The sequence below is a fragment of the Cavia porcellus genome, unplaced genomic scaffold (genome assembly GCF_034190915.1).
Source record: "Cavia porcellus strain 051 isolate PalLab524CR breed Dunkin Hartley unplaced genomic scaffold, mCavPor4.1 scaffold_25, whole genome shotgun sequence".
Classification (NCBI taxonomy): Eukaryota; Metazoa; Chordata; class Mammalia; order Rodentia; family Caviidae; genus Cavia; species Cavia porcellus.
This window is the reverse complement of record NW_026947508.1, coordinates 34,630,892-34,646,267: the sequence shown is the minus strand read 5'-3', so window position 1 is coordinate 34,646,267 and position 15,376 is coordinate 34,630,892. Positions and strand designations below refer to the sequence as shown.

The 15,376-nt window shown below is 49.5% G+C and overlaps 2 protein-coding genes and 1 pseudogene across 17 annotated transcripts in view; 1 reads left to right on the top strand and 2 right to left on the bottom strand.

Annotated features, from left to right (window-relative positions):
• Slfnl1 (schlafen like 1) lies at positions 1 to 7,868 on the bottom strand. The gene is given in 7 exon segments (XM_004999760.2): positions 1 to 23; positions 26 to 122; positions 858 to 1,032; positions 1,034 to 1,095; positions 1,097 to 1,466; positions 1,468 to 1,508; positions 3,120 to 7,868. Coding segments are annotated over 7 exon segments (1,155 nt in total). The 5' UTR covers positions 3,507 to 7,868.
• Positions 7,869 to 8,005: 137 nt separating this feature from the next.
• Positions 8,006 to 15,376, bottom strand: part of Scmh1 (Scm polycomb group protein homolog 1) — a 213,066-nt gene continuing 205,695 nt past the window's right edge. For all 16 annotated transcript variants that reach the window (XM_063236204.1, XM_063236202.1, XM_063236201.1 and 13 more), the window contains 2 exons: positions 10,236 to 10,378; positions 8,006 to 9,149 (listed from right to left, as the gene is read on the bottom strand). In XM_063236204.1, the coding sequence (XP_063092274.1) occupies positions 9,024 to 9,149; positions 10,236 to 10,378 (269 nt within the window). In that variant the 3' untranslated portion in view covers positions 8,006 to 9,023. The remainder of the gene's footprint in view (positions 9,150 to 10,235; positions 10,379 to 15,376) is intronic.
• On the top strand, positions 13,017 to 13,878 carry LOC106028055 (small ribosomal subunit protein uS17-like; annotated as a pseudogene).

Genomic DNA, 15,376 nt, shown 5'->3' with positions numbered 1-15,376 from the left:
TCACAGGATGCAGCAGGTGCAGACACAGGCCGGTGCTGCTGTCGCTGCTGCTGAAGCTGCTCCTTCTCCTCTGTCAGCATCTTCACCTTCACCTCCAGCTTGGCCAGCTCTGCTGTCCACTTCTGAGGGGACAATGTGGCAACAGATGGCTAGGCTTTGTCCCAGAATGGCCACCCTCCCAGCCCTCGGGGTGAACCAGAGCCTGGGAGACCTTCTCAAGTAGGTGAGAACCCAGATAACCGTGGCCATGCTGCCTTGGGCCTTGACGAGCTACCAGCATGCTGGATGCTGGGCTGGAGCACTGCTCTGTAGCTTCCCCAGGGCTGGGGCAGGTGCAGGCTGGCCCCTAGCCACATCCTTCCCTCGCTCTGTCAGCTCCCTGCCACCTGATCTTTTGCAAAGGTGCCTCCTTGGAATGTGTCCAGCACTCTTATCCCCTCTCTTCAGGGATCCCCCAGATGCGATGCAGAGTCCTTGGAGTTTCCTTGTAATTTAAAACTCCCTCCTCTTCCCTGGCCACTCAACAATGGATTCTTAACTGACCACTCTGGTATGGTGGATACCATGGGAACTAGAACACAGACTTTTAGAGACTGTTTGGTTCCAGCATTCTGGGAAACTGAAGGAGTGTAGAATGTAGGATCACATTCTATTCCAACCTGGCAACTTGGTTAAAAAAATTAATGGTGAAACAGGTCAGTGCAAAGGCACTGGGTTCAAACATCAGTACCAGAGACAGTGAAGATGGGCTTTAATCCAAGCCCTTGAGTCTGCTCCTGGGTTGATTCAGGATCCAGACTGCTCACAGAATGTCTGGAGGGCCTGGGCCCAGCCTACCCTGGCCGAAGCCCCCTCACCTGTCTGTACCACTCCTGGATGGCACTGATGGACAGTGGGCCCTGGATGCTCCCCTCACGCCACAGGAACACCTCTCCCTGGTCAGTCTCATACAGCTGTGGCTCACTCTGGGTCTTTGGGGTGTGCACGGTCAGGCGGAGGACCTTGGCAAGAGCAATGGCAGCTCTGGAAGGGGCTATACCTGTCAGTGGCAGCCCTGGACCTGTTGAAGCCCTGCAGGACAGAATCCACTAGTAAGACGGGCACGGTCCTCCTCACGGTAGCTGCAGCGGATGCCCTGTACCAGGCCATTGTTCTCAACACCCACAAGCAGGCTGCCACCCTCACTGTTGAGGAAGGCACACACATAGCGCTGTACATGGTGTTTGAAAGCCAGGTTCAAGTACTCCCCGCTTCCCCGCTTGAATTCCATGTTCCTTGTCTCGCTGCCCAGGAAGGCTCCCTGGAAGAGCTGCTCCTGGCCCAGTATCTCCTGGTGTACGATGGCGCTGTCTGAGCACACACCCTTAGGCCGGCTTTGGGAAATCTGCCGCTGCCAGGCCCACAGCCTATTAGGTGAAGAATTTGCACGCCAAGCTGGCAGTGGGACACCGGAGCCTGGAATGGGAGGGACTAGGGCTGGGGCCTGGGCTTGGGCCACTGTCCTCCTGCTGGGATAGGGATCAAAAGCAGGGTTTTTGTGTCCAGGAAGAAGTCAGGAGTTCCTGCCTTGAGACAGACTGCCACACCTCCACTGCACTCCTGCCTAAGGTTTAGATCCACGGGCATCTGATCTTCCAGGCCGAGAGACCCTATTCTGCCCACCCTTCTGTGGCCAATGTGGGACCCCCTGGTGGGTCAAGGGTCTAAAACAGCTTCTGAGCAGGCTCTCCTGGATCCTCAGGCTGTGACATGCCCGTGTGTGTTTGAAGAGATGGTTTTTTCTCTGGGCTGGGAGCTGGCACGTCTGTGAGCAAGTTTTTCCCCACTTGGATTGCAGATAGGCCTGAGGCCAAAGCCCAGATGATTTCAAAAGTTACCTCGGCTCCTTAAGGTTGCCTATACAGAGTTGCAAGTCCCTAAGCTGGGATTCGCCCCTTTCTTGGTCTCCCTGGAACTCTGCCTGCCACCTCTGGGGATGCTGGCACATCCTCCTGAATGTCACTCAGCTTTTCTCTCCCCTTCTTTTGCTTCTGCTGTGCTCCAGGGCACTGGACACTACAAGTCCTCAAGACCACTAGCTTGGGCCTCATCAGTCTGTGTCTCACCAGACTCCTCTCCCCATCCATCCTCCTTGCTCACTCTAATGTAAGGGAAATAGTCATTCCCCTCGAAAAGCCTTTCCCTGGTCCCTGGCTTTGACTGGCTCCCTGGGCTACGAGCTCAATGTGGTCTGATGCATGGAGATGAGGGGCACTGTGCTGCTAGCCCTGTAGCTCACCAGGGAAGACAAAACTCCCATTTCAGAAATAGGATCAGTCAAGCAGACAGGAAAGCAGTTAACCTATGTTGAAAAGCGCCACAGATCTGTTTAGCTTTGCAACTGTTTGCAGCTCAAGGAGAAGGAAGAATGAGATCATCTGTGTGGTGACTTCCAGCCCCTAGGAAACCAGCCCTACCTTCCCATGACCAAAGCTGTGGGCCCTGTACACCAGCCCCGCTTCCTTCCTCAGCATCCCTGCAGCCTCCAGCTCGGCTCTAGGGACAGCAAGCAGCCTGCCCGAACTATGACGTCCGCTTCTATCGCTTTGTATGCACTAGTCCCTCCGCCTGCAGTCCCTCCTCCCCCGAGTGCCTATTCATGTTCCTAAGTCCCAGTCTGGATTTCATATTCCCTGTGAATTTGTCCCCAGCAAGTAGTAAAAATTGACCTGTGTCCTCCAGAGCCACCTCAGCTTTATGACTGATGCTATGTGGCTTTGCACAGGGGTGGAGGGCAGGGCGCAGGCCTCTAGTTCCTGCCTTACCCTTCCCAGCACAGAGTGGGTGTTGGCGTTTGTCCAGCAAACAAATGAAGTGGGTTGAGGAGAACACTCTGTGTGCCTGGGCTGCCCTGCCCTGGAGTGGGATGCAGAAGAGCCGAGGAGGAGCCCATGCTTGGCCTTTCTTCACGAGGCTCTGCTGGAGGTAGCCCTCACGGCCAGAGTGCCTCTGGGGAAAGCTGCAGTGTCAGCTTCAGGTCAGTGAAGCAGCAGTCCGGCCCGAGTCTGCAGATTTGTTCCCAGGCCCTCAGGCTCTTCCCCAGGGCACCTTTGGAGCTCACCTAGGAGAGGCTCACTTACCTCTCCGAGGTTTAGGGGCCCCCACCCCTCACTCAACACCAGCTCCTTCCCGCGAGCTGTCAGCTCCTTGAGGATCAGCTGTTCCTCCAAGGCCATCTGCAGGCGCCAGTGGAGGGAGGCCAGGGTGGCCTTGTGGGCGGCCACCTGTACCAGTGCATAGGTGTTCCGCGGTTGCTTTACCACCTGGATATGCTCCCGTTTTACAGGCAGCTCCAGCCGCTCCAAAGTGTCTTGCAGCAGGCAGGCAAGCACAGGCACTGAGAACTGGGGATTCAGGTGGCCCACATACAGAGTGTGTGTGCCAGGGACCACCTTGAGATCCAAGTCCTCAAGTGGGGACTCTCCTGGGGGCAGCTCTGGCGGGGGCTGATTGTCCTGTGATCCCATAGCCAGCTCCCAAAATTGTGCTTGTGCTCATCCCTTCCTGGTGGCTATGGGGGTCTTCCTCAGAAAGGATCCTGAGATTCCTCACTGCTAGCGGCTCCTCTCAGAGCCTAGGGTCTTCCAGTGGTGCTGAGGCTCCTGAAAGGCTCACAGACTGGCAGAGCTTGCGCAGGTCTTGAGAAAAGGATGGGAGAGGGCCAGCAGGAAGGGGCCTCCACCCACCTGGGGCCTAGGGCAAGAAAGAGTTGGACAGAACTGAACCAGACCACTGAGCCTATATGCAAACCAAAAGGATTTGCCCAAAGGAGCAGGAAGGACCAAAAGTCAGCCTCTGAGGGCCCACTTCCCACATCCTCTCAGTCCTCCAGCGGTCCTGTCTTCCCTCTCCAGTCCACAGAAAAGGGGCCTCCTAGGTAGCCTTGAGATTTCCTGCAAGCTGGCAGATTTTTGCTGCCCCCAGGCACCAGCACCAGAGAAATCTTTCAAGAGGGGCTTTTGGAAAAGAGGCCTTATTCCAGGACTCTGAGGGCTGGCCAGCAGCCCCTACTGTTCCACCTAGTCTAAAACCAGCTGTGGGATGGGAAGGGCTCTGTACTTGGCCAGGGCTATGTCTGAGGGTTATGCTTTTTGGCACACTGACAAAAGCTATGTCCCCTCTCTGGAAAGATAGCTTTTCCATACTTACATATAATTGGAGAAGGCTCAAAACTCGGTTAGAGCTGGGCCACTGCTGCCTGCCCCAGGCCCATGAACCTTGCTTCTGAGCAGTGCCTACAGGCGTACACATCAGCCATCCACTCACCCCACACCCCCAGCCTCCAGCTTGTGTAGGCCTGCATCTTTTCAGATGGGATCCTAGAGGGCCTGGGAGCCATCATGGTTGGGGAGGGGGCATTCAGGGCAAACAGTAATGGCAGACAAGAGGAAGCCTAAGACCTTCATGTCCTGTTGGCTTCTGGGGAGGACAGGAGATGGTAACCCTGAGCGGTCAGAACTCCCTGCCCCGAGCCAGCTGCTCTCAAAGTTGTTTGAGCTTGGCCTGGAGGCAGCACGAACCAGGGTCCTAGGAAGTGTCCTAGGCCAGCACAGCTATCTCATGAGGGTCAATAATGCTTTCCCTTCATGGCCTGCCACAAGCAGGGTAGAGTCAGAAAAGTCAATCGGCGATCCTCTTCCCTCCCCCACAATGGCTTAGCTACACACTGTACACAGACCCTGCCCCACAGTGCGACCATGGGTCCCCTCTAGGCAGCTTCCAGAATCTATTATACTGTCCCTCTTTAGGTCCCAGTGGTGCCAGGCTAGTGGTGCCACTACTTTTGGCTTTGTTGCCTAAAGCCTTCACCTCCCGCTTTGGTCACCAATCCCAGGTTTCACTGAGCACTGAGCACTGACTAGGTCTAGTTTCTCCCAAAATAGACTGAAATGCACAGACTGGGGTCCAGGGCTCCCCAACACTAGGCTCTTTTTTGCTCCAGATGGTGGCTGAGGTCTATAAGAGTCCTGGAAAGTTGGTTAAGCACTGCCATCTCCTTTGTAGGTTAAAGCCATCCTTGTTCTTTGACCTAGAACAGGACTTGGTGCTGTACCTGTACCACGGGGGTGGGGACTTTGGTAAATGCAGTTCACACACTCTCCCACACTGCTTCTGGAAGCCCTGACTATGGGGATTGAGCGGGGAGGCCACTGGCGATATTTCAGCTGAAGAAGACTAGTGATGGCCGCTTTCCTCAAAGGCTGCTGTGCTGAAGATGTTCCTGGAGTTTGTATCTCAGGTATGAAGGTAGAAGCTTGGGTGTGGGGAACTTGAGAGAAGAGACTATGGGAGCAAGGAGGAGCTCTGCCCGCTGTGGTGGCACTGTGAGGATCTAGGGAGAGCAGCCAAGTACCCTCTGCTTGCCTAGGCCTGCAGCCGCTCTCCACAGCTGCCTGATTCACGGAGGAGAGCCTAAAGCTCTCCATGCGTCTCTGCCCTCCTTCAGGTCTCCCTTGACTCTGCTATCCATGAGTTGCTCTCAAAACAACCAGCCACCGAACTGTTTAGAAATGTATCGGGTAGTGCAGAAAGAGATGGCTGACCACGGGAAGCAAGCTGGTGGATGACACAAGAACACAATCAGAGCCATTCTCTTTATGTCACAGCATGGCCAGCGGTGGCTGTCCTGTGTGAGACACCCCTCACTCACCGCAAGGTCACTGTTTTCTGTTCTTTCTGGCAGATTTCTTTCAAGCCACACTCGTCTGTTTCTCAAAGCCTCTAACAGCCTTATGGTGAGAACTTATCAGTTCTCTTCTTTTGGGAAATTGGGGTAAAAGTTGCCTTTTACTGAGAGCACTAAGTACATTAAAAAAAACTTTAAGAGGCTCAGGATTTAGCTCAGTGGCATAAGCACCTGCCTTGCAAGCAGGCAGGTGTGAGTTCGATCCCCGGTACCGATTAAAAAAAAAACAAAAAAACTTTAAATACAGAAATGCACTTCATGAGAACTGGGCTATTCACAGCATCCTAGACGTTGTATGGCACTTTGCGGGCAGCCCATTGTGGTGCAGAACGTGGGACATGCAGCCCCTTCTCATCCTCTCACTTGATGTCTGCGATCTGACAAAGCCACCTCGGCACTGGAGAAAACCAAGCCAAAACAAAACAAACCCAGAATTTAAGGCTATGTAGGAATGTGAGTTGGGGGTCAAAGGTGGAGGACACAGATACGTGGTATAATGCCTCCTCATATTACCTGGAGTGTCCTCTGGGGTCCATATGGCCACTATGGACAGACATCAAGGTTGTCTGCTTTCCTTCTGCCTTCTAGCTCCCAAATCAGAGTCCACACTAATTTCCCAGGGAAGCCAGTGAAGAGGCAGAGGACAGGGGAGGGAAATGACTTCAGTCACTTGTGAGAGGACAGGATGTTAAAGAGCGGACTCTGGGGTAGAGTACTATTGATGCAGTCTTTGGGATCCTGAGGCCCATGTCATTTCAGTCTTAGTTTGGAGTGTCCCTAATGTTTAACACCACATTCCTGTAGAGAGAGGCCAAATCTACCCATTCACAGGCTATCTGTGAGATTTGAAGGGCTCCAGCCCACTGTGAACTACTTGAAGTTGACTGCTGGCTTCCAGGAGTATCTGTAATGGTTTTGATATTAAGGATTCAGGTACAAAGACCTGGTACATGACTGTGACTGTCTCCAGTTTCACACTTTCAGCTGTGATTAAAAGTAATAGCAAGTCATTTTTAGGCTCTTCCCAAAGAGGGTTTGGGGCATCCAGCAGGGACAGTGTGTCCTCTTGTTCCACCAGTGCCTGTTCCAGAGGAAGATCTTGAAGTTCCACAAAGACCCGTGTGAGCTGCTATGGACATTCCTCCTTAGGACTAACAATCTGACAATGGAACAGTGGAGAGGACATGTGTCATCTGGCTAGAGGGAAGGAGGTACCAAAGATGAGGGGACAGAAGGTTCCAGAAACGGCTCTGGGAAGTCCTTCCTTGACAAGTCTTAAGTGGATTCTAGTGTAATCTTCTGTTACTTTATTTGGTAGCGCTAGGGATGGAACCTAGGACCTAGCACATACTAGGTAAGTGCTGCACTCCTGAGGTACATTCCCAGACTTGACACTTCTGCTATTTCTTAAGTAGTTGGTGTTTCCCTCCTGATTGCTCAGAACAATCACAGTGTTGCTGTGTGTGTGTATGCATGACACTGAGGTCACGAGGGACCCCTGTCTGTCTGACTTGCACTTTCTCACGTTTTCTCTGCCTCTGAGGCTGCTGCTGGAGTTACAGGGTACAAAGAATGGCCTCTTCTGCGCTGAAGTGACTGTGTACAGGGTCTGCCTATGGCAAGCCTCTCTGCCTTACAGACTTCTGGTTATCACTGGAAGGCCTTGCTTTGTGAAACAATTTCATTATTGGAGGTTTTTGGTTTTATTTTTCTTAGTGTTCAATTCTGATTTCAGAGGTCAGAGGTTAACAAGTCCTTTTCTCCCTATATACTTAACCTTTGGTTACCTTTTTACTTTTATCCCCTAGGAAACAATTGCTTCAAAGGACTCCTGGTTGTAAATTATTCATTCAATTATTCATACATTTGGAGTCCTAGGGACACATGGTTTTCTTCTGATTTAGAAGGCAAGTTCCTCACTTGCCTTAAGCTGATGGCTTGTACCCTTGTTACCTGGGCAGCCATGAGAATAGCTCCTGAGGACTGTGGCCTTCACAAGGACTGACCCTGGCCTCGGGGGCCCACTAGCACATGACAGTGGGGCCTTTGAGGGCACAGACTGGAGTCATACCCGATCTTTCAGGGGTCCTGTGTGGCTCTGGGGCTGGAGGGCATTTGGAAGACAGCCAGTTCTTTATGATTGCTGGAATTAGAAGAGCTCTGAAGCGTCATGTGGTCCAAGCTCCTCATTTTAGGTATGAGAACACCAAGACCTAGAAGAAGGCAGTGACTTGCTTACTGAAAGCACAGCAATTTAGTTGTCAACTGATTAAAAAGACATTGGCATCTGCATTGCTTTATTTATAAACAAATTGACATAAAATAAGTCCAGATGGCAACAGGAGCAGCTGTGTTGCTGACTTGTTTGCAAGAAAGCACATGGCCAGGGGAAGAACTAAACCACTCCAGCTGGAGACCATTCCCTCCCCAACCTTCGAGTCTGCTTAGCCTAAAATCCTTAGGCTCAATTGTCTGCAGCACCTCTGACCAGAGCAAGAAGCAGAAGTGGGGACAGTGAAGAACTGCCACCATCCCACAAGTGGGCCTTTGGCTGCAAAGAGCCCAGTGGGGAAAGAGGGAAGATGACAAGACCCTTTCTTATCCATGTAGAGCATGTAGTTCTGTACATTCCAAAAAGAAGATGCCCTAGGGCAGTATCCACTGAAGAGAGGCCACATCCTCTAGAGAGCTTCTTTGGGACCAGGGCAGTGTGGTTTCCCTCCTCCCCAAACTCAAGTGTCTGGTGAAGAGAAGCAGTAACTAGAGGGTTTTGGCCAGGTGCCAGAAACAATAAATTAGCAGTAAGAAAAGCTATAATTTGTCTTTTTAAAGGTAGGGGTTGGCACCATGAGTTTGGAGTCTTGGGATCTAGTGAGAAGGCAAGAGCTGGGAGGCGCTGGGACTTCACACCAATCCCAGGAAGTGGAGAGGGGCCTGCATATGAGGGTCTTATGAAGCCCCATGGCTGGCCTCTTCTTCCCTAACTTAGAAGGTTCTCAGTCTAAACTCCTGGTGAGAGGACAGCCAGGCCTGAGAAATAAATAGAGGAGGCTTCAGCCGCTCAGAGTTGAGGGAAAGAGCAGCGCCAGCCGTAGGCCTACATTCTCCTCTCCTTGGTCCTTCATGGAAGGAGATACCATGATAGGAGGGGCAGCAGTGGTGGCCCTACACAACCTCTTGGAGCCCTGAGGTGGCCCGGAGCCCCACTGAGGCACCTGGGAATAGGCTGGTGGCTCTCCTTTCTGGGAGAAGAACACCCAATCTGCATGACCACTGGGTTGTCTAGACTGCATTCCATTTAGAATTTGCCCTGTTTCAGTCGGTCAATGTGGAAGCAGAGTTTGAGTGCTGGCCCCAGCTTCAGCCCCATGTACTTCATCATCATGTCACTGCGCAGCAGAAGCAGGGCCTTGCCATCGATCTCCTGGGGGACAGAGACAGAAGGGAGAGTGCTGTCAGAGCCTGGCTGGTCTGACTTCCCCAAGGAAGTACCAACCACATGGAGTGCAGTTACCGTGCTGGAACACTGCAGTCTGCCTGTTCTTCTTTTCAGTCATGGACTAAGACCTCGCGGGTTAGGCTCCTCACATACCTGGCACCAGGTTACTTTCTCTGCTGCCTGGGAGCTCTGCCCTCCAAGTCTCTGAGAGCCAGCTCATCTCTCCCTCTTCTAAGAAACCTCCAAATCATGTACCTGCATCAACCATTTATACCTGTGATGGCAAACCTTTTAGAGCTTTCATTGATAACAAACAGCCAGCTGTGGCAGGTGTGCCATACGTTTACCATCACTGGTTTATACTGACCCTTAACTGATATTCTGTGCTATATCATCTGTCCTGAGGAGCAGGGGCCTTTCTGAGCTGCAACAAAAAAGCACTTATATAAGACCAGTGAGATTTCCAGGCCTGCTTAAGAGCTCTCTACAAACTCACATGGCTTAAAAGGTTTAAAGGTTCATTAACAGGTGCTCAGCCTGCTCTGAGTGCCTGCAGGGAAAGACACTATCAACCAAGAGGAGCTGTAGTCACAGGTTTGACTATCCCAAAATCAGGGATATGGTCAGAGCATAGGAACAGGGAGCAATTCCTAGCTATGGAGTCCTTGATGAGAGAGTGCAGACTCATAGAGGGACAAGCAGCTGATGGAGGACTGATAAAAGTAGGGACTAGGGGGTAAGGGATTGTTTGACTTGGGTCAAGGCCTCTGATTTTCACACCACACTCCTGGGAAAGCAAGCACTCATAGAAAAGAAGACTCAGGTCTCTTAACCGGAACTGAGCCTCAGGCCATAAACCCAATAGGAATGTAACTGAATCAGGTCCTACACTGAAAGAATGAGGTGGACGCAGTGCCCAATGAGGTCTGAGATCCCAGATCTTATTTCTAAATTTTTATGGCATTTCTCATGTTCTGTTTCAAGGAACCTGGAACAAATAGACTAAGAGTCTATGTGTCACAGCAGCAAAACTCCCAGCGAGCATGAGAGAGGTCAGGGAGGGATACCTACATGTTTGCGGAACAGGTCAGCATGGGATCCAAGCTGAGGATCAGCCTCCCGGACAAACTGCATCACTTCCTCTACTGTCCACAAGGAAGGGTCTTGGCCATTCAGTCGAGAGGGATCCCGGCTTTCCAGGTATCGGTCTGACCCTGCAGAACAATGGGCACCAATCATAATGCACAGGGGCTGGCTGGTATATCTCCATCACCCCCCATTTAGTGGCCTTAAAGGTAGGTGATCCTCAGCAGTGTGAGAGCTGAGCAGAGAAACAGGAGTACCCTATGGAGTAAGGAGTTTTTCCATACAGGGAAAACCAAGTCTTTATTCTGCAGGGTAGAGCTGATTATTACAAGTGACTAAGAGGAATTTTGCACAAAGGCTGCAATTCAGCCTGAACTTGAGACATGAATGCCAATGATGTAAAAGGATCACTTGAGTTGGATGAAGGAAGAGGGGGTAGACTGCTTTTGCCTTCTTCCTGGGAAACATTTCTAGAGAGATACTAAGTAACTGGGAAAGACTAGAGCCAAATCCTTGGGAACCTGGGAGAAAAACCATAGCAGATAATACTCTGGGCCTTCTAACAGCTGCAGAATAGGTGACCACATTACAAATCTACACACTAATGCAGAACACAGGGTTTGCCTTGGTTGCAGGAATCTCAGTGTTGCTTTTGTGCTCTGCTTGTACCTTTCATCTCAATCTTGACAAAAATACAGCTCTAGCTGGGCGTGGTGGCTCACACCCGTAATCCCAGCACTTAGCAGGCTGAGGCAGGAGGATCCTTTTGAGTTCGAGACCAGTCTGGACTACAAAGTGAGCTCAAGGCCAGCCTGAACTGCATTGAGACCTTGTCTCAAAAAAGACAAAAAAATACAGCTCTTTCCATTTTTCCTATGGGACACATAGAATCTCTGTATTTTGATCATCCCTTTCCTAAAACGAGCCCCCTTCTCTCTTCAATTCTTCCTTTTATTCAGGCAAACTCCAACTTAGCTAATAAGGTCTTGACTTCAAGGATGAGCTCCTTTATGAAACTTTGTTCTAATCCTGAAAAAAAAATGATCTCCCAAAGCATTTACTACCGCTTGTGCTTGTTTATCTCACCACCACAGTGATCTATTTTCTGTAAAGCAGCCAAAGAAAAATTTAAAAAGCAGTAATTAAGTCATGTCAGTCCTCTAGAAACTCCCGGCAATGGGCCTCTCATCGCACATGAAATGAAATCTGAACTTCCTGTGTAACCATAGCATGAGAGGCATTCTGTCATCTAGATTTTCCTTCTAATGGTCTAGTTTTTACTCTCCTCCCAGTTGAATGAGATGCACTAGCCTTCTTTCTACTTCCCGCATGGAACAAGTTTTTATTCTCTCATTTATTTGGAATGTCATTGTTCAGGCCTTTTCATGCCTGACTCAACATTTTTGTTTTATCACTGATTCCTCAGAGAAGGCTTCTCTGATCATTTTCCCACAGTCGGTCCTCAATTAGTTACCCTTAGTTTTTTTACCGACAGCACATATCACCATCCTGAATAATTTTATATTTGAGTATATGAGTTGTATTATGTTCCATGCTCTGTCCCTGACATATAAAGAGTGCTTGGTCTGCTGCAGGGGGTATTTAAGCACACTGATTTAATGAATCAATGATAACTGTCTTACTTTTTCTGACTCTCTCACCAGACAAAGTCTCTACTCAGCCAGGAATTTGCTTTGGTTATATCTGTATCCCCAGCACCTGGAGATGCTCTGACCCACAGATATTAAGTTTCAGAAGGATAATTGGTCCATAATTGTGGAATCTACCCTTGGATCTAAAAGGCACGGCACACTTAACTAGTCTATTCCAGCCCTTCTTTCTGTGGAAGAGGTTCTGGCAAACTTTCTTTCAAGCCTGAGGTTAGGAGTGACCAGACCACAGAAATGAGCTATACAGCAAGAATGGCGAAGTGGAGCCACAGAAATTCCAATGTCTTTTCAGAGGTGTTAATGGGCAGGAAGTTTGAGGAGGCTCTTTGAACTAGTCATTTTGCCCTTTACAAAGGTATGCTGTGATGCTATGAGAAACCAACTGCAGAGATCCTGGAAAGCAGAGGAGACACGGGGAGGTAATCTGTATGTATGAGTATGTTCTCTTTCCTCTAATCAGGGCCTAGGAGAAACACACACAGACAGCAATATTTTAATACATACACAGAGGCACACAGACATACACACACACAGACACACAGACATTCACACCCCTCCCTATTGACTATCTGTGTTCCTCCCAAATTTATATCATGAAATCCTAACCCCTAATTGGTATTATTGAGACCTTTGGTTAGAGCTCTCATGAATATTAGTATTTCTTTTTATGAAACAGGTCTGGGAGAGGTCTACTCTTCAGCTATGTGGGGTTACAATGAGAAGATAGTCTTTCTTTACCAGGCCTAAAATCAGACACTGAATCTGCTGGGAACTTGATATTGGACTTCCAGTCTCTAAAACTGTTGTTTATATGTCACTTGGTTTAGGATACCTTGTTATATAGCAGCCCAAAGGGACTAAGTTGATTCACATATATAATACTATCATATATTTATGTGTCTGTCAGTCAGCCTGCTCCCATTAAGACATAAACTCCATGAAAACAGGTGGTAGGAAGCTGTAACTTAGGAAGCTGTGATGGTTAGGAGGGTATCCTTGAAGTGATAACACCTGAGTGAAGACCTGAACTGCAAGAGGGATTGGAATGTTTAAAATTACCAGGGAGGTCGGTGTGCCAGAGGAATAGGAAGGAGGAAGAAAGTATGGCAGAAAAAAATACCTAAGAGACATGAGTACTGAAGGGAGAAGGGACACAGAGGCACAGATAAATAGTGAATTTTGTATGTCAATGAAAACCACTGGCTTTTACTTTTTTAGTGACAGGTATATTTCAAGCAGGCAATGGCATGTACCAGTTTACAAAATGGATCCCTCGGCCTCCTCTGGTCACTTCCTTCTAGCCCCTGCACAGTCGATAAGGAAACCCACACGCTGCCGTCACTCTCTTTTTTCTGCTGGCTGGAAAGATGGTGGACATTCAGACAGAACGCGCCTATCAGAAAACACCGACTATCTTCCAAAACAAGAAGAGGGTGCTGCTGGGAGAAACTGGCAAGGAGAAGCTCCCTCGGTACTATAAGAACATTGGTCTGGGCTTCAAGACTCTTAAAGAGGTCATCAAGGGCACCTATATCGATAAAAAATGCCCCTTTACCAGGAATGTCTCCATTCGAGGGCAGATCCTATCTGGTGTGGTGACCAAGATGAAGATGCAAAGGACCACTGTCATCCGCTGAGACTATCTCCACTACATCCGCAAATATAATCACTTTGAGAAGCGTCACAAGTACATGTCCGTGCACCTGTCACCCTGCTTCAGGGAAGTCCAGATTGGAGACATCGCCAATGTGGGCGAGTGCAGGCCACTGAGTAAGACAGTGTGCTTCAATGTGCTTAAGGTCACCAAGGCCACCGGTACCAAGAAGCAGTTCCAGAAGTTCTGAGGGTGCCTGGCTGCACCCCAAAAGGAATAGTTATTTTGGCTCTCAAAAAAAGGGGATCATTCTTATAGTCTGTGTTAGTTATAGATTTTAGAGGGGCAGGCAAACACAAAACAAGAGAAACCAGTTATAAGGGAAGTTATAAAATCTAGGCAAAAGACAATGGTTGGCATGCACCAGAGTGGTAGTAGATAAAAGCTGTCACATGTGAATAGTATTCTATAAGTTATAAAGAACCCGACCATTATCAGTGTATGTGACTGTTATGGATTAAGAAGTGGTGGTCAACACCAGCTGGATTACATCAGCATGGCACTGAGTGAAGATGCTTCACCTGTGGAAAGTTGCCAGCATAAATAGGTGGAGAAATAGAAGGAGAAGGAGTTTGTTAAGGCATTACTGCGTTGAGGCATTGAGGCATTAATGCATTGTTGCATTGAGGCACTGTGGATTCTCCTACAAATTGTTGTCTGAGCTGTTGGTTCTCCTGGAGAAGCTCTGGTCTTCATATTGAGCATTGCTTCCTGGCTCCGGAGAGGAAGACATGTGCCGCTTGGTCTCCAGGATGAACCCGTCACGCTAGCTTCCTGGCGTGTACCTGACTGTGCTTGTCAGGAGAGGAGCTCGGGGCCTCCGTGTCACTGAGGATGGCTGTGGTGCCTTTCAGGTCAGCCCTTGTCTTTGTTGTGAATGTGACTTCTCAGCTGCAGCGTAGAACCCTCATCCCACTAGCACGGCTCCTTCACCCTGCTGGCATGGACTTTCTGGCTTCACTGCTGACCTTTGGGCCTTCCCAGCATGGATCCATAAAAGAGACTGGCGTGAGTCCTTCTTGTGGGCTCTAGACCTCCAGTTGGACTTGTGGGAGGCACTGTCATGAGCTCTGGGTTTCTCTCTGGACTCATGTGGGACATTGCTGTGGGATTTAGGCCCTTGACTAAATATTCTATGTCTCTGGATAGATTTCCTGCAGTACTTGTGTTAACTCCCAGTGACTATTATAAAAATATTATGAACTCCATGTCCTGATTCTAATTGTTCTCTGCACAACCCCTAACTACAACAGTTACCTTTAAAACAGCCTCTGAAGAATGTATTGTAGGGAGCCATGCGACCGCCCTGCTGCTGGCTCCCTGCCTCTCCCTTATATGGGCACATAGTGTGCCTACATCAACCATGATCCTCTCCTGCTTGCATCACATACATGGACGTGATGATGACCCATCAGAGATCACCCCATAGCCTTTTCCTGTCCCACTGGCCCGCCCTTTCCCTATAAAAGCTGTGACCACTTCCTCAATAAATGAGACTTGATTGGACTTCCTCAACTTGTCTCCATCTCTCGCCCTGTCTTTGTTAATCCCTGTTCCTCCTCTAGGTGTTACCCCGCAGACTGACGCATGGGCCGGGTCAATGTATCATCATTATCTATAGTTTAGAGAGAAGAAAATTGAGGCCCAGAGAAGCAAAGTGACTTGTCCAAGACCACACAGCTGGAAAGGAGGTAAGTTAGTGCTCTGTCTCTATTGTTTCCTATTCTCATTTCTGCAGAAGAGCCTATCTCAGGGTCACCACGCATGACAATGTGTACATGTGACAGCTGCCTTCTGATGAA